General features: G+C 42.8%; 1 protein-coding gene across 2 annotated transcripts in view; it reads right to left on the reverse strand.

Moving 5' to 3' along the window:
- Positions 1-27,792, reverse strand: part of PTPRT (protein tyrosine phosphatase receptor type T) — a 321,762-nt gene that overhangs the window by 201,387 nt on the left and 92,583 nt on the right. For both annotated transcript variants that reach the window (XM_034066730.1, XM_034066729.1), the window contains exon 6: positions 14,312-14,605. In XM_034066730.1, the coding sequence (XP_033922621.1) occupies positions 14,312-14,605 (294 nt within the window). The remainder of the gene's footprint in view (positions 1-14,311; positions 14,606-27,792) is intronic.

A 27,792-nucleotide genomic window follows, 5' to 3' on the forward strand; every position in this document is an offset into this window, starting at 1 on the left:
TGGGTGCCTTTGTAAGAAATGAAGAATGCTCGAAGGACTTGTTTGAACTGATTGTCACCAGTAGAGGCCACAGTGCCACAGATTTACAGCAGCAGCAAAGATGTCACTGGTGCTCCATGGGGGTCTCCAGAACAGGCACCAGCTCTTCTGCCATCTCACCTCCAGCACAGCAAAAGGAATCAGTGTGGGCATGGAGTGAATCTGCTTTCTCAGCAACCTTTTGAGGCTGGAGAACAGCACTTCAAGGCAGGTTCTCAGCCAAGCACAAAGCTCTGGCTCTGCATCCCACCATCTGTTGAATCACTTGGGGCTGGACATGAGGAAGTAGATCCAATAAAGGTTGTTTTAGCAACCTGCCTCTACCTTACTCTCCTTATTCACAGAACTAGACATGCACCCACCACACTAGAGTGAACACCCATTTTCTTCTGCCAGGTCATGGCAGGGAAAGCTGTCTGCCACTGCAGAAGGATTTTCCACCTTGAGGTGAGGTGATGTAGCAGAGAGGAGGGGTGCAGACAGCAGCCTGGAAGCAGGGGCCAGTGCCTGCAGTTTTGCATGGAGAATTAATAAGTGATTTGCGACCGTCACATACTCACAAAAGAGTAAGAAAAAGAAAGGTTTAAAAATAAAGAAAAAACGGACCAACGGTGCTGTAACTCTCATAAATATCACAAAAGCAAAGCAGAAAGGATTTTTAAGGATAGACCTGTCAACACAATCTGGGAATCACTCAGCTTTGCTGCCCAGAATATGACCACGTTATCATTATCGCTGTGTTCTGGATACACAACAAGGCAACCTGCAGTGGTGTGAAGGGTGCCCAGAGCATTTCATATTGTCTCCATGCACCCAGGAGGGAACAGATGGAGTGCTGGAGGCCACAGTTTGCTATTTCCTGACTCCTTTAAGGCAAACAAATCTAAAGAAAATGCTGAAGGTGATATGCCACTAGTACCCCAGTCCTTAACCCTGGGGATGAGCTAAGGTAGGATTTGTTTCATAAAGTCTTTAAGGTGTTTGAATTTAAAAGCATTCCTATCAGTCAACACATTCAAGTACATGATCAGAGGCAATGGCATTCCGTGATTCCTGTGCAAATCTCTGCACAGTGTGGCAAGTTTCTTACAGGAGATTCCTGCATGGTGTTTATGAAGTCTGTAACTCAGGCAGCAATTTAAGCACATCTTGCTTTTTTCACCTAACCTCTAGAGGACAACCTGGGTTTTGAGTTATTTACCTGCAATGGGAAATACGTGGTCAGCAGACAAATATGTATGTCTGGGTTAAGAGAGGAACTGTTACCATGTGCTGACAACTGGAAAGGTCTAAGCAACTCAAAGCAGTCAAACGGATAAACCTAGCTGTGCCAAGTGGATGGTCAGCTGAGGACAGGTGCTGCAGCAAGAGAAACACATCACTGAGAGGAACAGCTCTTACAGGCACTGAGGGTTATAGATTTTAGTCACGTACGAGGAAACCTGGATCCTGGTTTCTGAACTGGGAAATAGCAGAAGAAAACATCATTTGGAAAGAGCTGAGTTAGCTGAAACAGCCTCACATTGAAAAACCTGGTTAAAAAGAAGGCAGAGACTGGGGAGACAAAAATATATATGAATGTCTAAATCTTCATGCTCTTTACAGCAGCAATCAGATATGACTGCATTTATAAAACCCCTTCACGTGCATTCTGAATGATGGGCTGTTTCCAACACAAAAGCTACAGCCCCTGAGTTCCCCCAGCTGAGCACTGAGAAATCACAGTGTTGAGGGCAGGGGGGAATCAACACCAGGTACTGGGGCAGTTGGACCACAAGCTGGGTTCTGTTCTGTGTGATTGCACTGAGCACTTGCCCCATGGCTGCAGGACCTGCTTCCTTCCCTGGACAAGGGATGTAACAGGGTCAGGGGAAGAGGTGGGCTATTATTTTGGCTTGAAAAACTGATCCACAATTCTAGACCTCAGATACAAGTGCAGAAACCTCTGGTGTCTCCTCCCTGATGGGCTGTACAGCATCATATGACTCTGACATTATTCTTCCTAATACTCATACAAGAAAAGATTATAGTATTTCTGTAAGATGAATAGCATAGTGCCTCATAATCCCTTCTATTTCCCTAATTTAAACTGATTTCATAAGCACTTCTGTAGAGATGAACACTGCCAGATCTGAAATGAGGTAATCATGGACATACAGCAGCAATCACAAAGAAACACTGGATTATTTGCAAGGTCCTTTTTCATACCATGAATGAGGAAAAAAAGCAAACCTCACTGCCCATGCTTTAAACTACTGGCTTTAAACTCCCAGAAGGATGATTGAGATGAGTTCTTAGGCAGAAGCTCTTCCCTGTGAGGGTGCTGAGGTGCTGGCACAGGGTGCCCAGAGAAGCTGTGGCTGCCCCATCCCTGGCAGTGTTCAAGGCCAGGTAGGACACAGGAGCTTGGAACAAGCTGCTCCAGTAGAAGGTGTCCCTGCCCATGGCAGGGGTTGGAACTGGATGAGCTTTAAGGTCACAGCACAAACCAGGCTGGGATTCTGTGATAAAGAGCACTTCGATTTAAAATATCTCAGCGTTTTACTGCCAAGGGGCACCCCTGTGACAGAGTAAAGGTAAGAGTAAATAGCTGCTGATCCTCATGCCTTTGACACACAGTTACAGGGACAGTACAGTCTACAGGGGGCTTTAACAGGATAATATATATTACTTTTAGCATAAGCTATCATGATCAGGTTTGGAGATTATGTCTTGGTACAAGCAAGAGCATCTTCTAAATTGAGACATACACTGACACAAGTAAGGGTAGATAAACTGTCACTCATAGGAAAGAAGCAAGTCTGACCCCCTGGGAGCAATGACACTGACCTGTGAGCCCCCGTCCCCCTACAATGACGGCAGTGTGGGAGCCCTGCAGCATTCCAGAGCAATTCCTGATCGGCTACAGCATCATACACCACTATTGCATGAAGCACTGTTTGCACAGAGCATGATTCCAACTTTTTTACACTGAGATATTTGCTTCTATGTGAAAATAAGTAAATATTTGCTGTGCTGTGCCAGCTGGATCAGGGAAAGCTGAAAACTGCCTTTCCTAGAGAGTAGAAGGCTGGCAGAAGGTGCCTATCTGGAGTTCACATGCACAATGCTAGCTGAAAGCAACAACTATTGAAAACAGCTTCAGAACATAAATGGGAGCACCAGAAGTAGATACAAAACCCATTTTCATTCTGCAGGTCTTATGCTGAGTATTGCAATGCTCATCCTTCAACTTGGTGGTTCCTGGTGTCTTTAGAGGAGTAGGCCAAAGTAAGAACCAAAAGCACTGAGATTTCACAAAGGGAAGCCTTGTAATTGAAACTAGTATAAGTGCATGGTTGAGTGACTTCCAAGAAGAAAATACCATGTGTTGATGTGATAGGTACCAGTTTTATAAGAAACTTAGCACTACTCACCCAAACCCCCCCCCCCCAAAGCAAATTACAGGATGCAACACACTGTGAGGTTATTTCTATACATTTAAAGCTGCAACAAGCAACGCTTCACAACAGGAATGAATCCACTGTATGTGTTGGACAACAACTCAAAGACTTTTTGGGTCTCTCCCAGCAGCAAAAGGACCCACTTTGTCCCAAGTGGCACACCGCAGTTTTTATTTACGTAGGAAAGAATAAAGCATCCCAGTTGCAGACTCGCTTTCAGGCACAGTAATAGGATCCTTTCTAACCAGGAAAAAGAACCCTGTGGATCTTTTCACAGAGGAATGTGTTATGAATGTAATAAACATTACAGCAAAGTGACCGATAGAACAGTAGGTTAAAAAATAACCCATCTGCACAGAATAAAACCAGCTGGGAAGGATGGGGTTTTACATGCACACACAGTAGTTCATACCAAAGACTGCCTTTAGTATAGTATCCCTTCTCTTAAATCCAGCATCCCATTCCTCTGCCTCCCCCCTCCTATCTTAAAAAAAGACAACTTAATGTGAAGTTTATCTTCTTATTAAAACCATTATTAAATTAGTTTATCACTTGAAGGCTTTATCTTCAAAGAGCCAGACTTCCTGATACCCAATCTAATCTCTCAAGCTCACCAGAGATTTTCGTCAAACTTCCTTAACTGACAACTCCAACTTCTGGAGGTTTGGATCTATTTGCAAGACCCACTTCCCTCCTGCTCCTTTCTGGGTCTCTGGTAAATGCTACAAAACCTTTCACAGTGCCACAGGGAGGAAACTGTGATGTTCAGGCTTTTGACTCCTGTTATCTTGTGAGTTGTGGTCTTGCTCTAAACCCCCTCCCAGTGGCTCTAAAACCCCTCCCAATCTCTGCAACAAGATTTTACTTTAATAATTTGAATTATTATTGGCAGCTAAAATGAGGATTTGTGGATTTTCAGTGAAATCCATTGTCACAGCAGCTGTCAGTCTGATTTTGATGCTCAGGCCTGTGTGCCTCTCCAGCAATGGTTGAGTACTTTGATACAGTCACAGTTATGCTCTACTCAAATGCTGCTTCTAAAGTTATAAAATATTTCACTGCTTCAAATTTTCAGAGAACTTAACTTAAAAAACAAGTGAAGAAAAGGAGAAAGAAAAAACTTTTTAGCTTAGAAACTACAGAGCAAATACAAGCTAAAAGGAGTTGAAAGCATTTCTGTTTTTTATCCCTCACTGCACTCACTGGAATAGCAAACAAAATGACTGAGCCCATGAATCCCTAACCCCATGGCCATGGCAATACTGGGATCCCCATCCAGAGCCTGTGGAGATCAGGGGGTCTTTAATTCTTCACCTCTGTCATGTGAACTGAGAAACAAATGAAGCCCTGTATCAACCAAACAGAATGAGATATATCCCATTCCCTTTTTGGTTTGACATGGTCAGATACTGTAATGTAACTGAAACAAGGCCAGGCTGGACACTGGGACTTAGAGCAAGCTGCTCTAGTGGAAGGTGTCCCTGCCTTTGGCAGAGGGTTGGAACTGGATGATTTTAAGATCCTTTCCAACCCAAACTGTTCTGTGAGTCTAAAATGAGAAATGCCCATGGACAGAACAGGTGGTTAAACAAATAAAATTCCACTACCAAGCTCAAGCAGTGTGAAAGTGCAACTCCTGCATACACATACACACCGTTACCAAAGGGGTTGTGTTCTCACACTCTCATACTCCACCTGCTCCTTTCTGCAACAGTACGACTTAAGATACCAACATCCCACCCCTCCTATACCAAGCTGTGCAACACCTCTGCTCCTCTGGGTAAGTTGGCACACATTAAAAACAAGAAATGTTCATTTGTGGAAATTGTGGAAAATAAAAGGGTAAAATACTGACGACAAAATGTAAAACAACTAAACACATAAGGAACAAAGATATTCCTAAAGACATGGGTTGAGCAGTAGCAGTCATTTTTCTCCTTCTTGGTAGCTGGTGCAGTGTTGTGACTTTCAGGCTGGAAACGGTTGCTGATAGCACCGATGTTTTGTAGTTACTGCTCAAATGTTTGGTTTGTCCGAGGACTTTCTGAGTCTCATGCTCTGCCAGGGAAGGAGGGGAGGCTGGGAGGAAGGAGAGACAGGACACCTGACCCAGGCTAGCCAAAGAGGTATTCCATACCATAGCACGTCATGCCCAGGAGGTAACCGAGAGTTACCCGGAAGGGCTAGGACTTTTTTTGGGGGGGGGGGGGGGGGGGGGGGGGGGGATGGAGGAGGCATCACTCGGTGCTCAGTCGGGCAGGGGGGGGTGGGTTATGGGTTGGCGACTGATGAGGTGTTGTATTCTCTTCACTTGTTATTTCCTTTATCATTATTATTATTATTAGTAGTAGTAGTAGTAGTGATTTGTGTTATACCTTAGTTATTAAACTGTTCTTATCTCAACCCGTAGTAGCTACATTGTTTGGATTCTCCTTCCTAACTCTCCAGGAGTTGGGGGACCAAGGGGGGGAGCGAGTGAATGAGCTGTGCGGCTTTGGGTTTAAACCATGACAATGTCCCACAAATATTTCAGGTTAAAAGCCATTAACATAAGGTGAAAAGTGTAGTGTGCTCTTCCATTTTGCCCCTGCCTTGCTTTTGTGTTGTACATTACAGCTTCCAGGAAAGCCAAATAACATGGTTTAGTCTTTGAAAGGTTTAAAATTGGAAACTTTGAGTGTATAAACTCTAAGCATCTCTTATTATTTGAGTGGTTTTCAATGCAGACTTGTGTACATTAAAAACCCATTTAAGGATGAAAGGCATTTATGTTTCAGTTGTCTTTGGAAAGGCAAAAAGAGGAACATAAGCAGGAAGCAGTGAGCAATGTTTGTCCCAGGACAAAGAAGGGATCATGACTATGGAAATCCACAGAGCTTAATAAATGCTTTGCAGGACTGGGCCTGCCATTTCACTCCCAGGATGAGTTCTGGTGTATCTTACCCAGAGAAGGGAAGCAGATACCTGCCTCTGGTGCCTCCTCAGTGGAAGCTCAATGCAGGAACACACACAGACCATTACCCCATCCAGTGCCCTCCCACTAACGGGGCTTTTCACACTCCTATAAAGCAACATCTGGAGACGGCCGTCTCATCACATCTCAAAACTAACAGAAGCAGTAATAATATGGTAATACAGGATGACATTTTATGAAAGATGCCACTTAACTAAAGACTAACAGACACCATGCAATTTAAATGAATTGCTTTTAGCAGGAGACTGAGTGACAATCAAGAAGAAACGTCTGGCCCATTTGGGCAAATTGTGGAGCAGAGTCTGAATGGATGGAAAATGCTGACTTGGGCAAAGCAGTGCCAGCTCTGTACAAGCTAAGGACATCATCCTATGAAGTCCCATTTGTAGGACCAGACTAGAGACACCCTTAAATTGAGGGTGCTGAAATGAAGCTGCATAAGCAAAGAGGAAATAAGCTATTAACACATCGAATATTTGCTTATTGTGCTTCCTTCCCCCTATGGGTTCTTTAAGTGAGCAGAAAAAGAGAACTCACACAATTATCTGAACACAGACAAGAAAACTGTGTTGTGCACAAAGATAAGAACTCAGATCCCTGATTACCCCGGGGATGCCTTGGTAAGGCGGAAGTTGATGTAAATTTTATTTAGGTTCTCTGAGTAACATTTGTGTCCAGGCTCCTGTCCCAAAGATCAGAACATAGACTCACTGAGTGGTTTAGGTTGGAAGTGACCTTAAAGCTCACCCAGTTCCAAACCCCTGCCATGGGCAGGGACACCTTCCACAAGACCAGGTTGCTCCAAGCCCCATCCAACCTGGCTGGGGTAGATTAGATATCTAATCTAGGATGTATATTAGACATTAGGAAGCTCTTCCCTGTGAGGGTGCTGAGGCGCTGGCACAGGGTGCCCAGAGAAGCTGTGGCTGCCCCATCCCTGGCAGTATTCAAGGCTGGGTTGGACACAGGGGCTTGAAGCAAGCTGCTCTAGTGGAAGGTGTCCCTGCCTGTGGCATGGGATTGGAACTGGATGAACTTTAAGCTTTCTTTAACCCCAAATCAATCCATGATCATTAGTAGGAATTGCTCTTGGCATGGAAGCCTCATGCCTTCATGAAAGTTATCACCTTACTGCCTATCATGTCCAATGAGAAAACCAGGCTATAGTCAAGCCACATTATAGAAATACATTAATTTAAACAGTAACAGCACCAAGCAGAACCAGTGTGATGTGGAAATGAATAACTACACTTCATCCTAATAAATAAAAATAAAAAACATTGCTGGATAACAAACTGTCTTCGCAGATAAAAAGTAAATCCCTAGAATTTAAATCCATCATGAGCAAAATCCTTCTGGAAGAAAAAAATCCAGACCAAAGCATTATCGTGACTGCCTTTGTATTCATAACTGTATTTATGCAGACTAAGATAAGAGCAATCAATCCGCATACCTCAGGACAAAAAGTCCATCTTCTGTATGGATCAGGATAAAGAAGACTCCTCACCACATGCTCCATGGTTAAAGGCACCAGGGGACATGCTTTGCTAGACTCTGGAATTTTCAGGCATTGGTCACTGCTAGAAACAAGTATCAAATTTCTGGCACACTGATATGCTCCAGCAGTATATCCCAGCCTCTTCTCTTCACCCTGCTGCTTCCCAACACATGTAATTTAGTGTGTGAACTTTGGATGCATCAGGGCCTAATGCCAAATCAAGTATCTTGTCAGCTTCAAGGATCTGTCTGGCTTTTCTGGAGTTCTGTATTCAGCCAGTCACCCAAAGTACACAAGCACTTCCCCTTTCACAATTCAATTACCTTTCCTTCTCTTCCCAAATTCCTTCTGTTCCATATAGATCATAGAATCATAGAATCATAGAATAGTTAGGATTGGAAAGGACCTCAAGATCATCTAGTTCCACCCCCCTGCCATGGGCAGGGACACCTCACACTAAACCGTATCACCCGAGGCTTCATCCAACCTGGCCTTGAACACTGCCAGGGATGGAGCATTCACTACCTCCCTGGGCAACCCATTCCAGTACCTCACCACCCTAACAGTAAAGAATTTCTTCCTTATATCCAGTCTAAACCCCTGCTGTTTAAGTTTCAACCTGTTACCCCTTGGTCCTATCACTACAGACCCTAATGAAGAGTCCCTCACCACCATCCCTATAGGCCCCCTTCAGATACTGGCTGCAGCCTTCTCTTCTCCAGGCTGAACAGCTCCAACTTTCTCAGCCTGTCTTCATATGGGAGGTGCTCCAGTCCCCTGATCATCCTCGTGGCCTCCTCTGGACTTGTTCTAACAGTACCATGTCCTTTCTATGTTGAGGACTCCAGAACTGCACACAGGATCATCCCTCCTGTTATATCACAAACATAGCTCAGAAAGACATCTTTTGCCTGGAGCACCCCTATCACTCAACCACCTGCACCCCAACTTGAAGAGAAACTTGAAGTATGCTTTTCTTCCTACAGAGTTCTGTAGTTCACTTGTCTGTGTTGTTTCAAGAAGTCTGAAGGGGCATGTGGTGGGCTGAACAGCAGCTGAGACCTGGCAAAGCTCACAGCCACAGGATGCCAGTCATCCAGAGGTACTTCACCTTCTCTTCCACCTGTCTTTTCTCTCCGTGTTTAAAGGGCGGATGCTGTCCTTCTGCTCCCTCAAAAACAAAGTGAGAAGGGGGAAAGAATAAACAGAAGACAAGATACATTTATTATCTATTTAATCAACCTGGCAGGGAAAACCATCATCTTGCATTGAAAGGGAGACTTCAGCTATGAGGATGTGAGGCAGACGAAGCCCCTATCTTTCAGCAACACAACCGGGCTGTTCCCAAGAACAAACTGGGGATCAGCAATCAAAAGGAAAGAATATTTTTATAACTCTACTCATCTCTGTAGCTGTCATGCCAAAAGCTACTGAGGTGGAATAAGAACAGAGTTTCAATCATCAGGCTAAGCAGACAAAGTCACTGAAATGGGTACTGGTCCTACAGACTTCATAGGATCCACATTCCAAAAGGCAGATGCAAAATGATGCCATATCCTCGACAGCAGGGTACAGCTCTTGGGAACAGCTGCTATCAGGAGAGCAGCAGCAGCATTTCATTGTGCTACACGAGCCTTTGTTCCAGGAAATTTAGAAGAGAGCAAAACTCAATATAAGCACAACCTGCACAGCAGAGGCTTGCCTTACCATCACTGAGAAAGAAGCACTTAGCAACACAGGAAAAAAGAAACCCAGGTTAGGATTTCCTTCACTGCTAATATTCTATAGAAATATTAGCCAACAGTAGCAAACTTGCTAAAACAGCATCTGTTTCCACCACTGTCTACATTTAAAGTTATAAAGACAGTGGAGCCAAAAGTTTAACTAATGTTAACAGGGAAGTGATGCATGTTTCAGGACAAGGCTTAGACTAACTCCCAAGTTAAATTAGGCTGTAAATGAGTGATTGCAGTAATACCTCCACATCAGTTGTACAGAACTCTTTCAAACCTTCCACACACCATTTGTACAGTGCTTTGACTCATAGATCAGCTTTTTTCAGGGTGTTTGGTTTTTCTTTGTGAGCTTGAAAACCAGTACAAAATGAAGGCAGTGCAGCACCCCTCAATCTTAGCTTCCAACATTACCATGTAAATGCTTCCTATTTAATGGTAGTTATCACCTTGAAATGAAATCAGAAAGAAGCATTTATGAACCTGTTGTAACAACTTATGTTAAATCAGTGCACAATGAAATTGTTGGTTGTTCAGTCTGAGCATTTCACAGCAGTACACAGCTCCTTCCTTTCTCTAACATCTGTAACAGATCAATAGACCAAAGCATTTCTATAAGACATGTGGCCTTAAACTGAAGAAAAAAAAAGGCAAAAGCTGCTTCCCAGTTCTAAACTTCTCAAGATTTCATGGCAACAAAGTACCCTTTAATAATAAGGAAGAGGTTTTCCAACTCCCTTGCAATACTGTATCAAACTCTGAATGTACAGACTATTTGCATTTATATCAGCTACTTTATCCTGACTGACTGTAAGAGGAGTATTGAATTCAGCCACACTGCTCAAGAGTAACTTTTATTTCCCCAGGCCAACAACAAAAATTGAGTATTGATCTTGACAACTGCTCTTTTCTCCAGGAGCTAAATTACGCAGTCTCTAGCAGCTTATCTGAAGAGATGGGCTGCTTGAGAACCATGTCAAGTTTTTCATATGAGGACAAACCTCCCATTGTGATAAGCATGTCCATGCAGAATTACTGACTGGGGGGCAAATTATGGCATTTCTCAGGACTTTTTCTCCCCTCCCATTCCTTACCAAGCAATTCTCTTCTCAGATTGGAAAGTTTCCTGCTTCCAAGCCTCAACGTCACAAAACCCTACCCATCTTCACAGCATCACAGACTGTTTTGGACTGGAAGAGACCTTAAAGCTCATTCAGTCCCAACCCCTGCCATGGGCAGGGACACTTTCCACTAGAGCAGCTTGCTCCAAGCCCCTGTGTCCAACCTGGCCTTGAATACTGCCAGGGATGGGGCAGCCACAGCTTCTCTGGGCACCCTGGGCCAGTGCCTCAGTACCCTCACAAACAACCCACAACCAAAAAAGATCACTCATTTTCAAGGGCAGGGTTTGCCATGTTTTCTGGCCATTGGCTTTTCCTGGATGGAGCCAAACTGAAATTTAATTCTCAGTATCATCTCTAACGATCAAATAGAAATGAAATCTTGTAATGCTGTCCTGTAGAAACCAAAAGCATCGCCAGTGGGTAACAGATGCCCAAGCACATACTGGTTACAGAAATTTAGATATTATACAGTTTAATATAACTTTGTGCTCAGAGTGAGACTTGTCATAATTAGTTTTTATGGGGTTTATATAATGCAAAACTTTCTGGAGTCCATGAAATCAACTACCATTCATTCTGATCAACAACCAGAAAATAATGAATGATCATGATATGAGTTACATCATGGTACAATGACTTTGTAAGCTCATGCTCTGCATTCTGGTCATGATTTTGCTCTGATGCAAGGTTGAGAGTCAAGAAACTCAGAGCAGACAACTACAACTCTGTAAGTGAGCTTCTGATGCTTGATTTGAAGTGGAAGTAAAACATGGTCTTTCCCAAATCCTCTTCTGATTTAGAGATTAAAATAACAATGAAAAAAGATCTCATTGCAAGGTGAGGCTATGCCAGCAGCTACTCCCTAGCATGTGAGCATCCAATGCCTATGTGAAAAGACACCAATAAGATTGTTTAGTAAAAGGGACATTGACTTCTCATTGTTGGAAGGCTGCAGGCACCTTCTGTTTATAGTTACACTGATTTCTTGCAATTTAACCATAGATTCACAGCCTGGTTTGGGTTGGAAGGGATCTTAAAGCTCATCCAGCTCCAACCCCTGCCAGCGCCTCAGCACCCGCACAGGGAAGAAAGTATTTATTTAAGTATCTATTTAAATAAGTAACTGCTTCTTCACCAGTTTAGGTGATATTCTCTACCATTACTTCTGCAGTTGATTTTGTTATCTCTTATTAGAGGCTCTGATAAACGCAGTGCTAACGCTAAATAGTCCAGTAAAACAGGACAACTCCAGTCACCTACTGACTGCAGACAGATGTGTAGCAGTTTGGTATTTGCCTCTTGCTAAGAAAAAATAATGATACAGAAAAAAAGCAAAATTTCACTTGAAAAAAGCAGCATCACTCATCTCTCACCTATTTAAAACCCCTCCCTTTTCACTGACGTCATTAGGTGATCTAAGAAAAATGAAGTAGCACTCTCTTCTTGGTTCAGTGCATTATTTAGTATGTTTACCATGGAAGTTCTGTGTAATTATCAAATATTATCAAAATACCCTATTTTGAGGGAGTTCCACAACATAAGGAAATTGGAATAATGAGCTTCATTTTCCCATCCATCGTATCAGCTAGCATTTTGCAGAAGCTGTACATCTTCAGATATTGGGTAAGTCTCTCCCTTTCTTCAAATCCATTCTTAGGATCAAGATCATTACAATTTCTCCACCCCAAAGAACCTAAGTGCCATCACCATCAATCTCCACAAGCTCTGTATGACAACTACCATTAACAGAATGACCTTCTCCAGGTAGATTTTCATTAGTAAATTAGGACAGAAAACAGTGAGTGGCTCAGCTCAGCCAAGTGGAACAGATTATCCACAGCATCCTTCGTGATGTCCATTGATACCTGTGCCGAGCAATTGGGGATCCAGTAAAAGACATCATTCAGCACAAAGCCAACAGCCTTTCTGTTGTTTTATTTTTACCCCTGCAGTAAGCTAAAGCATGCTTTCTTCAAAGGTAATGCAGACCAGTTTGGCTGCTGCAGAGTGTCTGCAGAGTCCCAGCACATGAACCACATCAGATCAGCACAGCTCACTTTCACCTGCAAATGCCCAGTTCCAGGCCTGGCCTGCAGCTATTTCTGCTGAGGGTTAGAGAATGTGACCACACAGGAGGAAACAGCCAAACATGAGCACCAGAGCATGTACCCGTTCCCCAAACAGGCCAGGACATCACCCACATCACTTCATGCTTTCCACCTAGCTGCAGAAAAGCCTCCAAACATCTGTGTTCTGCCAATGGACAGATGCGGAACACAGCAAACAACTCCACACCACATCCTCAAGCTCAAATTTATGGTTTTTACCAATTCTTCTAAAGATGCATTAAATGTTCACTGTATATAACCCGTATATTAAAGGAAAGGCAGTAAGGATGTACCTCCCTGCCCCACAATGCACACAACCTGCCCAGCTTCCTCTCTTGGTAGAGGAAGACGATGCTGCTGGGGATGCTCAAGCTGAGACAGTGGGTGAGGAAGGCTAACACTGCACTGCTCAAACCCATCCCAGGAAAGATTTGGCTGTTCTTGAGGTATTCCTCCCACTTCAGCCTTGCTATTTGGTCAGAAAGAGGAACCGCAATCAGAATGCTTTTGTGTAAGCTTTGCATTACTTCAGTCCACTCACTGCAAACCACTGACTTGTGGGGAGGAAGGCTTTAGAAGGAAGAGAGCAGCCTGTTAATCTGTCCTTTGTTCACAGCACAGTGAGGATGCTGCAGACATTACAGAAATGCAAACCTTGAGAAGACAGCTGTGTGGTAGGAAAAAGTGCTGGACAGAAAACTGCCTTGTTCATCCCCTTGCAAATCACAGAGCCATTATATATGAAACATGAGGAACATGATCCCTTGGTTTTTCCTGGGAAGGCCAATATGGCTTAGAAAGAGGAGAGAGGCTTCCTGTCCCTAGAGTAAAATCGATGTGTTACAATATGAAAGAGAAAGGGAAGATGCTGCACAGCATTTGAACAGTTTTTTTTGCCAGGAGTGAGGAGAGGAATCACTTCCATCAAATGGAATACAAGAAACTAAATGATTCCCACTTCACCACACTGCACTCATGAATGGACAGCACTATTTGTTAAGAACCAAAGCTGAACTATTACCTAAGGACAACATATATTTTTTATGCATTTACAGGGTGAAGATTTTCCATCAGACCAGTCTGACAGAAGAACAATTTGCCTACTGGAAAATTGGTTGGAAAAGTCTCATTCTCCGGCCCATTCCAACAGAAAGCAGCCATACACCAGAGCAGAAAGCTCGGCAAATATACGACATGCATAAAAACTACAGTCCCCTAAACACTGGCCTATGGAATTGGAAGTAAAGCATTCCAGGATATAGGAAAATTCACCCTGTTAATTCAGATCACTGACAAAGCACATCTACAAGGATGTGCCGAAGACCATTTGTTAACTATGGTAGTTAGTGAACAAAATCATCTCTGCTGTATTATGAAGCTGTAGCAACCTACCTGCACACTTAGTCCTTGTTGTGAGCGGTGGTCCAGGAGGGCCGGTGCCTCCTTCTCCAGGGCGAGTGAGCAGCACCCGGATCTCATACTCCACATCAGGGTCCAAATGCCAGAGTTTGTAATTAGGAGAGTCTACAATGTGTGTTTCAGCCCAATTCCCAGTGGTCGTCCGGTACTCCACCTCTTTCAGTATGATGGGCCCATCTCCAATGATGGAGTTGGCATTGGGTTTGATCCACAGGTATGTGGCGCCGACTGCCAGCAGCTCAGGGGGGGCGATGGGAGTTGGGGGCTCTGTGGACAACAAGAAATCATGGAAACATGAGACTACTGTGGCTAAAGGAGCAAATTTCCACGTGCAGGAATACAGTAAATTCAAAGCAACTATTATTTAAAATAAGACACAAAGTCACTTTTAAGAGATCAGAAGGTTTACGCTTATTCCCTCTGTAAACATCTGAGCAATAGCACTCAATATAATACTGTAGGGTGACAGGGTAAAGCAAGTTTAAATACAGACAACTGAGTGCACTTGGCATATAAAAAGGCTCCAGTACAACAGCCCTTCCTCTACCCTGTGATCTGACATGGCAGAATATCGCAATCATTACTCATGGTATTGGGTTCAGCCAAATAAATGAGTGTAATGGTTAATGTGATACAATTAGCAGTGAGTGGAAAACTCAAATGAGTTGCTTATTCTGTGATTTTACCAAGGAAAAGAAAGGTTAAAAATAGGATGTGGTTTTAAATCAAAGCACTGGCTGCATGTGTGAAAAAATACTAGTGAGTTAAACACTAGGTATCACAGAACAATCACAGAATCCCAGACTGGTTTGGGTCGGAAGGGACTTTGAAGCTTATCCAGCTCCAATTCCTGCTATGGGCAGGGACACCTTCAACTGGAGCAGCTTGCTCCAAGCCCCTGTGTCCAACCTGGCCTTGAGCACTGCCAAGGATGGGGCAGCCACAGCTTCTCTGGGCACCCTGTGACACGGCCTCACCGTGGGATCTTCCCATGGTTGACAATATCAGTTGTCAGGATTCTGCTAGTACTGAGCTTGTGGTAGCTCAGAACTAAGGCAAATTCTAAGGCAGCAGTGAATCAACACCTCCTGTCATGTTTGATTACAGAGTTTGCTTAACTTCAGCAGTAAAGGCACTCAAGCAAAGTCTCTATGAGGCTTGAAGAGTGCCTGGACATCTGAAAAGCATCATGAAGAGGCAGGAACCTTGGCTGCTGAATATCACCTCTGTGATAAAAAGAAAAGCAAACCAATAAAAGACATCTCAGCAGCACCCTTTGATGAAAGTTCCAAAATGAACCAAAATAAAACATCTACAGGGCTCCAGCTGCCTTCCTGGTTTTTATTCTTCCCCCTCTCATCAGTGGGTAAATAACACTTGTATATTGGAAGCTGCAGGAACAGCCTCTGCCTTGTGGTTTTGAAAACCTTCAAACCTGAGCTGAACTGTGCAAGATTATGAGCAATTCCCTTAACCTTCCCTGGTCCTCCCTGTGTCACAAATTAATGTGCTTTGCCCTGAGCTCCAAGGACACAAACTCTCTGCTGTCGTGAAAATAAGGTGACAAAAGGACGTCTTTGTCTCAGAAAAATAAACCTATGAACATTACAACGCAACATTCATGTTAGAGTTCTGGGGCAGTTATTCTAAACCCAGCTTAAAGGTAATTCCTCAAAAAGCCCACAGAACTGGAAGAACCAGAAATGGAGAAGAAAGGAGCATGAGCACCACAGGACGGGCGGAAGATGCACCCTTCCCCTCTGGAGAAGTATTACAAGTTAATATCTGCTCAATGAAGAGAAATTAATGTGTGGAAACCATTATTACACAAAATGATCAACTGAAACATCATTAATTTCATTTCTGTTGGCTAATGGCAATGAACCAAGCTGTCTCCTTGTGACTGACTGTAGCACTTGTGCATTGTACCCCTGGAACAAAAAGCAATCTGAATTGTCACTGCAGCAAGTATCCAAACATGAACCAAAACCACCGTTGCAAGGTAGGCTTTGTGTGGAATGCCTGGTTTCTGCTTTGATTTGGCATTGTTCCCCTAACTCCTGCCAGAACCCTTTTCTGATATGTCAGGCTGATTATGTTTTGACTTAGGAAGGTGATTTGTCCAAGAAATTTGCTTTCAGGAAATGCATGTGGATACATTTTCATTAAAAAATCAAATTATTATAAATCACAGTTTATTACTTGCTTCTTGCTGAAAGGCAATTAAAAGATAGACTTAGTGCTTTTTATTCCCAGTGCAAAAAAGACATCTTACAAGTCACATCCAAGTGGAACTCAAAGCAAATGAAATATTAAACTCTATTCTCCTGGACTGCAGAATTCAATAGCAGCATGATCCTGGTTACTTTGGGATTTGATTGCAAGTTAGAAGAGATTTATGGGACAGAACTTAATTAATAGAGCAGTTTGTCCTGCTAAAACCAGCCACGGACGTCTCATCTAGCATGCCTAGAAACTACCATTTCCACAATGATTTAAATTAAGATTTACACAGCATTACTGTCTTCTCTATTGCAGGTCACATCTAAACCTCCCCTACAAAAAAGTGGTGGTCCCCCAAAAAATTGATAGTGGTTCCACCCTATTAATTTCCCCCTTTATAAGTACCATTTGAAAACCAGGTGCTGCAGAATATTAGAAAACGAGGAGTTTAAACCATATTCTTCCCATTTTCCAAATTTAACAGCTCCTATAATAGTTACTGAAGAGTCAATTCCATCTCACTCAAAAAGGTGTGCTCTTTCCTACTGGCACCAACTGGACAAGAAGCAATTTGTTTAATATCACTCTGTGCCAGGTTCCTGCAAGAGAAGGGAACGAGCCTCCCATGATTTCGCCAAAAGTGACACATAACTAAGAACCATTTCTTGCCATTGCTAACTAAACTCACTTGTGAGTTACAGGTGACCAGCCTGACATAGTGAGCTCACTGTTTAATTAAAATCTCTACATGACCTTGATTAAAAAGACATGGTGACAGATCAGCTTCATGCACATGTAACTGGGACCAACCAGCCCCATTTGATCCAGACAGTGTTTTGTATTGGAAGCCTTGTCTTGGCTTCTTGTTCCCCTTCAGCTCTTCTCCTTCCTCCTTTTCCTCCAAGTGCAGAGGAGAAAGCCACAGGCTTCCCAGCAATGAGGACATCTGGAACTGGATTTCTGGAACTGGAAGAGTATCTAGCCTGAATCCCAGATGGAAGGACATAGAAAAACATGGTTCTCTGGTTCACTGCTGCCCCCTTCCAAGGAAATAAAAGACCTATGTTGAACAAGCTCAAAAAAGTACATTACTGAACATGAGTAACTTTTATTGGATGTGCAAATCAGTTCCAGCTGTGCAGACATGAGGGGAATTTGGGATATGCCTTTCTCCTCCCATTAGAAGAAGAAATAGAGCTGTGGATTACAGCTTTGAAGCTGCAGAGCCCTGCTAGGGCTTTAACATGACAGAAAGTTTAGTAATGCAGAGTGTGATAAAAACAAAAATAACCTCAAGGACCAAAAAAGACCAAAGAGAATCATGGAAGATCTTGAATTGGAAGGGACCCAATAAGGATCATTGAGTCCAACTCAACCCTAAGATTAAGAGCACCATGCAGATACTCCTTGAGCTCTGACAGAATCGGTGTCACAAATACTATACTTTGCAACTACTGTGAAAAACACACATACTTTACTCTTTGGAAACTCCTCCTGAGTGTTTCTACTCTACTACTGGAGTACTTCTTTATGTGATCTTTTAAGCAAGGCAATTCTAAGCAATTGTTAGATGATGGAAGAAAATTGCACTCCATGAATCCTTCAGATGCAACTGGAAGACTGAAAAACAGGAGAAAAGTCCTCCAACAAGTGTTATCACTGTCTCCTGTGAAATAATCCATAAGAAAAAGGCATTATAGAAAACATAAAACCAGCTGGAGAAACCCCTTAAGCTACGGATCTTCTAGGAATAAAACTTAACTTCCTGAAAATTCCTTTTTTGTTCCTAACAAGACCATCTGACAAAATGTACAGCCAAGATGACCAGGAACTTTAACTTGCAGTGATGGCCTCTGGATGGCTTTAGGCAACAGCAACCCCTTACACTACAGAACACCAGTGTATCACAAGGTCCAGCAATTCTGCTTCTAAAGTACTAACCTGTATGTTGTTTTGTTACTGAACAACCATGTCAACACATGAATTCCTCACATAACTCTCTCAAACACTAAAACAACCTCTCAATTTTGGACAAAAGAGAATCAGAAAACCAGAGAGGACCCAGAAGAGCCTGACCCAAGCCTCCTTAATAGAGGAGAAAAAGCAGGTCTGTATCTGGCTAGGCCATCCAGTCTGCACCTTCCACACTTCTTGCTGACCTGGAAACCTTTCCAAACCATCCACTGTGGATTCCCCACACACAGGCCAGGCCAGGCCTGCAGAGCAGCAGAAGGTGGCTGCACCATGTACAGACAGCCCTGCAGTGTTCTCATGCACACAACGTACAGCATAGGCTCCAAAAGCAGATCATCACAGTCTTCGACATTCTCTGGAGGTTGAAGAGGTGGCAATGGGAGCTGCTACCAGAAGCCATTTGCCCAACAAGCAGGATCTGTGTTTTCAAACATGACACTGCTTATTCCTCTACTAATGGGAACTGCAAGCTACATGAGCAGCTGTGGACTGTGCTTGCCAAATGGAGAAGGATGGAAATGGAAGGCAAGAGAACCAAATTTCAAGTTCTGAGAACTTTTTTAAGCAAAACCAATAGAGAATGAAACATATTTGTATGGTTTTCTGCAGAACAACCACAGACTATTGCAATTTAAAAGCTACTGAGATCACAGGTACTTAAATTTGCATTTAAGAAGGCAAACTCAGCTGTTGTAAATAAAAATGGAATCGTGTTGAATGCCTTTGTTCTGATTTTTTGCCCCTCCATCCTTTAGGCAGAATTTGTCACCTTTGCAAAGCTTACTGCTGGCTACTGGAGATTCACTTGACTGAGCAGCAAACCTGAGTACCCTTTCTAGTTCTACACCACAGCAATAAGCACTCTGAGCTCTTAATGACAGTATTTATCCTGGCAGTGCTCATTAACACACTTCCTACTATGGTAGTAAATGGAGCCACTGAATTTTGTTTTCCAGGAATTGTCCAAGCTCCCAGTTCCATCTACTGCACAAAGAAGTGGCACAAGGACTTTTACAGTATTTAGCATGAGACTATTTCACTGTGCTGACACCATGCTAACAGGTTTTTGTTTGAAAGAGAGACATTCAGATGTGTCTCACAGTGACAGATCAGGCTGACAACAGTGGCACATGTCAACAGTGTCGGAAGGGTGTGACAGCAACATTAATAAAGTGATTCCTTAATTCACCCACATTGATAGACTGCACCTGCAAACAGCACAGTTTGTGTGCTCCAAACCAGAAATGCCCAAATCCAATTCTGACATTAGCAATTTGGAATATTTAATTAAAGCTAAAATCCAAGAAAATGAGAGAAGATTTTGAGGGAGGGAATCCTGCCCCTCTGTTGTGCTCTGATCCAGCTCTGGGGCAGCAACATAGAGTGTCACCAAAGAAAGCCAGTGGAACAAGAGACCCAATATTTGGCAGGATGCTCATCTTCCAACATCCCCCAAACTCACAATTCAAAGACTATTCCCTTTAAAATAGTGTAGGTACAGCACTTACATGCTAAGGGAGAACTTGCAGCAGCCTGATGAAAATGCAGAATACATGCTCTCTATATGTTTTCCCCTTAAGAAGCAGTGGAAAAGGTCCTCAGTGATTTGAATACATGTGTTCTAAATTAAGCAACTAGGTTTAAAGAAAAGAACCCTGTAATGCTTACAAGAGTTACTATAAAGCAGTAGAAAACAACTACTTCCTAAAAGCACTGCAGTCACCATGCAAGACAGCAGAACAAACCTGAGCTGATCAAAGTTCATCTGCATTAGTGTCACTTATCAAACACAAGTTACTGAGAGCAGGAAGAGCTGGAGCAGAGCCTCCTGCCAACTCTTCCAATGGTGTTACGGGTTTCAAGGAGAGAGGCAGTGGTACCAGGGGGAAATTCCAGTAGTACACTGTTTCATTAGCATTTCACACTATTTGTGTCTCAGAAGCTTAGCCTGGATCCACAAGAGCCTCAGAGGATGCTTTCATTCTCTAATAAAGAAGAAAATAGCATCGGATTAGGTGAACACTATCTCATTTCCCAGTGTAAATTAAGTGAATTAGATGGAAGGCTCTGTGCTCTAATTGTAAAGCTTATTACAAGAACTCACATGGATTAGAACTGGATGTTTCTCTTTGAGTCATTATTTGTACTGGAATAGAGGAAATAAAGGTGACTACAGACTCCCATGGCTCAGTGATGGCTCAGTATTGATACGTAAGAATCCCCAGGATTGCAGAAGAACATGTACATGGGGCTTGTGCACTGAGTGCTAGAAAGAAACCTCTATTCACAGGACTCCCCTGCACAGACACAGGCTGTCTCGTAGGCAATCCCTAAGATTGACAAGCTCCCCAGGGCTGGGAATCACAGACAATTAACTCTCATTTTTAATGTATATGCAATTTTCTGAGTTTTTCAATTGCAAAAAAGCTTCAAACTGACATCATGAACAGGAGCAGTAGAAGATGCTGCGAGGGCTGGAGCAGCTCTGCTCTGGAGCCAGGCTGAGAGAGCTGGGCTGGGGCAGCCTGGACAAGAGAAGGCTCCTGAAGGAGAGACCTTAGAGCAGCTCCAGTGCCTAAAGGGGCTGCAGGAAACCTGGAGAGGGGCTTGGGACAAGGGCCTGTAGGGACAGGCCAAGGGGAATGGCTTGAACCTGCCAGAACAGGGGAGACTGAGATGAGCTCTTAGGCAGAAGCTCTTCCCTGTGAGGATGCTGAGGCACTGGCACAGGGTGCCCAGAGAAGCTGTGGCTGCCCCATCCCTGGCAGTACTCAAGGCCAGGTTGGACACAGGGGCTTGGAGCAAGCTGCTCCAGAGGAAGGTGTCCCTGCCCGTGGCAGGGGTTGGAGCTGGATGAGCTTTAAGATCCCTTCCAACACAAACCATTCTATGATCCTGCGATTAATTTAGGCATTAGGAATATCTGAAAGGGATCAGAAAAATAAAGCCCAAAACAAACAAACAAGCATCATATCTTCATTGACAAGGGAGAATGAAATACTCGAACTTTCCAGAAACTCTGGTGAAAACATTTTGATTTCTCCAGCAGAAATTGCTTCAACTGCACATGCACTAGTGGTCATTCAAGTTGCAGGTCACTTCTGGACCTGTGTCTGAGTTTTTATAATCCTAGGGTTTCTACAGCATACTCAAAACATGCATACTCAAAACCTACGCTGCTTCCTTTAACAGCCAATTCCACAGTTTGAAACATCAGTCTATGTGATGCTCTTCTTTCTTATGACTCCAGAAAGACTGTACGAAAATACAGAAAGCTGCATTCACATCCTATCAAAAAGAATGTCCTCTCCAGCACTCCATAGCCAGGGGCAGCTTTATCTCTCCCTCGTGTTTCTAGCTCCATGGACTATTTAAGCTCATACATCATGTGTTATTAAATCTGTTTCAGCTTTCTGCATGAACAAGCTGCTGATCTCCTATTGGGACTGGAAATGTAAACTCAACATGCACCAAAAAAGGAGAAAGGCAGGAATAAACACATAAAACTGTGAAACATGTAATTTCAGGTCAACTCAAGTTCAAGCAGCTTCATCAGTTGCTATGCTACCAGCTTATGATGGTGGGAAAGGAGGAAGGCAAAAGGATTTTACAGCTTTGTCTACAGTGGCTATTTAGCACCTTTTGCTTTCCGGCACATCTCTGTCTGCAGACTGAAGGATCGTTAGTCTTTAAGCTGCTGCAATGGCAAGTGACTGGCGGTATTAACCACTATGAAGCAGCATGGAATGGTTTCTCTGGATTGATTAAGCAGCTTAATCCATAGCAACCTGCTAGGTTTTCAGGAAAAGCCCGAGGCAGGATTCTTCATTTCATTTAAGGGAAACAGGGGAATTAAACATCCCACTGCCCTTTACCATCCTGTGCACTGTCTAGAGATGTGCAGAACAGTAGGGAGAGCTGAGGCAATAGCCAGGCTGGAGTTTAAATACGAGAGACCACCATGGCAGAGACCTGCAGGCTCAACAACATCTATTCTGATGTTGCACCACAGATACTGATCTCTGTTCTTCAAATACATTATGTACCCCAGAGCTGGGTCAGCTTGAAGAGGGAGGACAGCACATTTCAAGACATGTTCACAGTGAATCCTCACAATATACTGGCAAAGAGAGTATATTGGTTTATAATAGGAAATCATGATTAATGAAGGGCTGTAGGGCCAGAGACTAAATGCATTCCAGTGTTCCAGGCTACAGGCTTTATGACCCCCTCCACAGAAGCATATGCTAGGCTTGACACATAAATTTAGGCTTTTTTGGCCCATACAGCCAAATGTTTTAATTTAAACATCTATTTTCCCATGACAGGTCTGTGAGAAACACTGATCACATTTGATCATGAGGAGGTAAGTCAAGTCTGACGTGGCCTCTAAAGACCTGTCATGGACATAGCAAGGTCAGTGACAGGGCTCTTGGGAATCCACCATGGTACAGACACCCCCCCCCCCCCACTTAAGTAGCACCCAAGGAACATTTCAAGCCATGTACCTGGATCATGGGGAGCAGCATGAACAAGTATCCAAGCAATGAAGTCCAAGAGTGGATGGCCACCTGAGTGCATGCTTGTTTGATACTCACCTGCACAAAAACACTGGTCAGATCTTATACAAACATTGGATGAATCAAAGGTGACTAATTTTAAAAGGACCTCTGCTGAGTGTTCATTTTGGAAGTCACTCCTATCTCAACTGACTGAAATGACAGACCTGGGCAGGCTGAGGCACACAGCACAGGGGAAGAGCAGGCTTTGCCATAATCACAGCTATGCTTCATGAAAATATAAGAGATTCCTCTCTTCTTTCTCTGGGGTTAGTACAGAGGTACTCCCCAGGAAACCAAAGGAAACTACTTGAACACCAGGATATCAATGCTATTTAAATACTCCTTAGGTAGATTCCAGAATATTCACAATAATAACACCTCCAGAAATTGCCCTATGGTTTACATCTGAAGTAGCACTTTTCATCCCAGAAACTCAACACAAATGAATCATCCTTCTACATCAAATACACAACAAAGTGTGAAAATGAGCCAAGTTGCTGCCAATAACTGTTGTGCTGCCATGAAGGCCACTCTGCTTATACAGCTATGTCAGCAACCTCATCATTTATCGACATGTCAATGAAGCAAGAATCTTTGTTTCTGGTGGCAAAAAGAATCATAGTCTGCAAGAAAAACATCAGGAGGAACAACTTGGGTGTTCCATAGCGATTTTCAGAACATAAAGGGATCTATTCCACCACTAAGCCATATACCAGTCTCTGGCCAGTGTAAAACACACACATAAAAGAAGTGGGTCTGCTACAGAGACGTGCAACCAGAACAGAATGCTCCCACTCATTCTGGTGTATTCCAACTGTTTTTTCTTCAAAGAATGAACAAACTTCCTACTTCTGAATGTAGCTGAAAGAACACCTGACGGTCAATCCTATTAACCCTAAATATGCTCCAACAATATGAGGAATCTTTCTCAAAACATATTTTACCTGCTTATTCCATCTTATCCACCCAGGTGTACTTAAAAGCCTTGCTCATTTAGAGACAAGGCAAACTACAGTCAATTCGGTTTCTGCCTTCTCTCTTTTTTTCTTCTTACATCAATCACATTCATATAAATTAAATAGCCTTGAAGCACAGCTTGGTTTGGAACATGGGGGTCATGTGGATTGAATCCATACACTATCTGTATATTCCTAACAGCACACAGTACTTGCAGACAGCTGGGAAGTCCCACTAACATCATGAACTTCATGTCTGATACAGCCCATTCTATTTCAAGAGTCTTAACCCAACATCACGACATCACCCGTGAAACAGCCGAGAGGAGACATTTCAAAACCTCTCTAGGCATAAAGGAACCTATTCTGTAGCCATTAAAGACAAGAGATTGAAGGCCTAAAACAGCAATCTACAGCAGTGACCAATGAGTGACACTTGCACTCATGTATTCTTAGAGCTACAACCAGGTGAGCAGCCAGTAGTAGGGAAATGATGGGGATGGGAAGTGAGAGCTGGTAATTTCCCCAGCTGCAGCGGAGGGGAAAAAAACATCCAACACCAGGAGCAATTCCCTAACCATGAGGCCAAACTCTCATAAATCCAATAGCCCAACTAAGGAAAAGCAAACAGAGTATTTCTCCTAAACTTGAAGGCCACAGGAGAACCAGGATCCTGGATGTTACAGTTTTGCTGGTTTTTCATAAGTCTTCAAATATTCCCAAGAATTTCAGCACTTGGTAAAAGAATTCTTTTGTTCTATACATATCCTTGCTTACTGTTTTGTTGTCCCTGAGACAGTTAATAAAAACAAGAACTCCTACCAGTAGATAAATCTGGGAGCCTATTTAGATTTTGGAAGAGCTACATAAGCGCCTGTGGAGTTTAGGCTGTAGAACTGAACTGGTTTTAATGGGTCTTGTATTTGAAAACCAGTGTTAAGTCAACCAGGGTCCTGCACAGCCAGGAGCCTTCTGCATTTGAAGTTATGCAACAGAAACCTGTTCACCTAGGGAAGAAGTTATGCTTGATTCCCATTATACCATTTATGCATATCCATAACCTCAAATCAACTTCCTTAAAAGAAATTCTCTATTATAAAAATATCTGTTCCAATGGCAGAATAGTAGGTTAAAAGGTTTTATTGAGAAGCCATCAGAGTATTTACTGTGCTACACACCTTTCTAAACCAGAATCTGCACATATCCAAGCATTATCTGCATTGATGACTAAGTAGATTACTAATAGTTTCTTCATTGAAGCACACTTTGCCATCTAGAGTTTTCTGCTCACAGTAAATTACTACTCCCCAACCAACATGAATTGAACCTGTGTTTTCCTGAGGAGGTTCAGATTCAATTTGAATTTACTGATTTAATCAGCTGAGAGTTTCTTACATAGTCTGGTCCCCTCCAGGCATACATTTAGTAAGTTCCTGAGTTTAGTGTGTGCTGCAAAGGTTAAAAACTGGGAAAAGAGGGTGGGAAATCTACTAAGATGCAGGAGAAACTTTTTTTTACAGTATGAAGAACAGTACATAGGATTCAGATCATAACTGGTCATACTTTCAGGGTGATGCACACCCGTATACCAGCTTTGATATACAATCTAACCATTTTTAAGATCAGTATTCCCTAAGTATGGCTATCAAACAGGCCAAGAATCATCAAGAAACAAGAATTTATCCACAATTTCTGGCTTGAAACAAGATCATGGGACTACCTAAACATAAGGGAGCATCTGATTAAGCACCACACTACTGCAGAGTGGGATGTGAGCTCACTCCTGGAGGGAAGTGGATTAGATGTGTTCGTATATGCACACACCTGCATTATTTGTATGCTGTGATGTTTGTAGTGTGGTGGTGATAAGCACTGTACAAACAGTGTACAAATAGTCTCTAAACCAAACAGCTTGTAACTCAGCACACGCAGACAAACAGGACAGAAAGGAACAGTGATGAGGCTCAGCCAGCAAGGCAGGCTGCAGTCTCTCTGCATTATCAGCCTGCTACAGAATATTCTGTAGTCATAACAACAAAACTGAGAGATGCCAATTACCATAACAGCAAGCCCACAATTAGCAGCATCTGAACAACATGGCATCCTGGAAAAATGAAGAATCAGCAGCTGAAACGCAAAATGACCAACTATGAGGTTCAAAAGTTTTCTTCCTACATTAGAGTTTCAAATCCTGACTTGCAAAGTTCATTTTCTCCTTTGTAAGAGATGTTTATCACTTTGGACCAGGTCCATACTCTTCTCAACTCAATGTAGAAGTCACGATGCTCAAGTCCATTATTCTGTGATTTGAAGCACTGATGGATAAACAAGTTCATCATGGAAATGCCACCAGTTTGGAAACCTCCACTTTGAACTCCAGAGCTGCATCTTTCACATTGAAGTAAAATATCAAAGGCTAATTTTCTAAGCATTTGCTATGCACATAACATGGAGTTAGGACACATAAGGGCTTCTTTTGCGATTACTTTGTATATGTGGAATTCCAGCTGCTGTAGATAACGAATTTTAAGCAGAGGAGTCACTGCATAAGCTGTCCTACACATCATCAAGAATGTCTGTGTCAATGATTTTATCATTCCACCTTTATTAAGCAGGGGTCAAAATTCACCTTTCACGCTGTCAGTAATCCCTGCCAGGGACCTGGTGAGACATTCCATTGCTAGCACATCTCAGCATGAAAGAGGGCTGCAGTATTCCACTGAAACACAGAGACTTGGAAACAAGAACAGCAACACAAAACATCCAAAACAGTCTTGCACAAGTGTCTGAAAGGACCTGACCTGATCATGCATAGTAAAGTATTCAGTTCTTCCAGTTTTCTTCTATTTATTTTCTGTCTTCACAAGCAGAAACCTACACTGTCCAAATAGAGTCCAATTAGTACCTCATCACAATATCCTTCAGTGCCACAGAAAACTGTTTATTCCTCAAACTTGTAAATTTACATTCCCTCCTTGGAGCCCAAATAAAAGTCACTAGATATGGTTAGACGTAACCACAACCTTCAGAAGAACTAGAGAAAAATACTATAGGTCAAATCTTACACAAAACACTTGCACCAGGAGGTCTACTGCTAAGTATGGCTATTAAAACCATGTCTCTCTGGCTTCACTCTGAGTTTCTATTTCCAGGTGTCCTTAATAGCAGTAGAGTATCTCCTGAGTTGAGGACAGGCAGATACAGATTATAGTGTAATGCCTGGCTCTAATGAATAACATCTGATCATTTCCCTATCATTTGTTAACCATTCATCAGCTTAGCTCCTTGTAGGTTTGCTTAATTATTTAAGAAACACAAAGATACTTGGCTTTTGGCCTAATTCTTCTCTAGTTTATGCTGGTACAGATCCAAAATAAATGGAGTTACCGCTGTGATGCAAATAAGCCAAGTTTCTGCTCTTTTGTTGCCAGTAATCTGAAATGTTGATGGTTTCTTATCCTTCACAGGCAAGCTGATAAGAACCAGCACCAGAGGGAACTATTTTCTAACAGAATCTGCTCTGTGCCTGCTCTGAACCAATTTGGTGCTTAGCAGGACCCTGGCACAGCTCCACAGTCCAATGAACATGATTAAAAGTGACTTGATGAATTTAGTCTATTGAACAGGTGGCTATAGGCAGTCTGGAGGGAGAGGAAAAGCACTATGTGCTAGGTGGAAATACTTTATGCTTTCTAGAATGGTTTAAACAAGGAGAGGTCTGTGAAGCTGGGTGCAGAAA

This window comes from Melopsittacus undulatus, chromosome 10 (assembly GCF_012275295.1).
Source record: "Melopsittacus undulatus isolate bMelUnd1 chromosome 10, bMelUnd1.mat.Z, whole genome shotgun sequence".
Taxonomy (NCBI): Eukaryota; Metazoa; Chordata; class Aves; order Psittaciformes; family Psittaculidae; genus Melopsittacus; species Melopsittacus undulatus.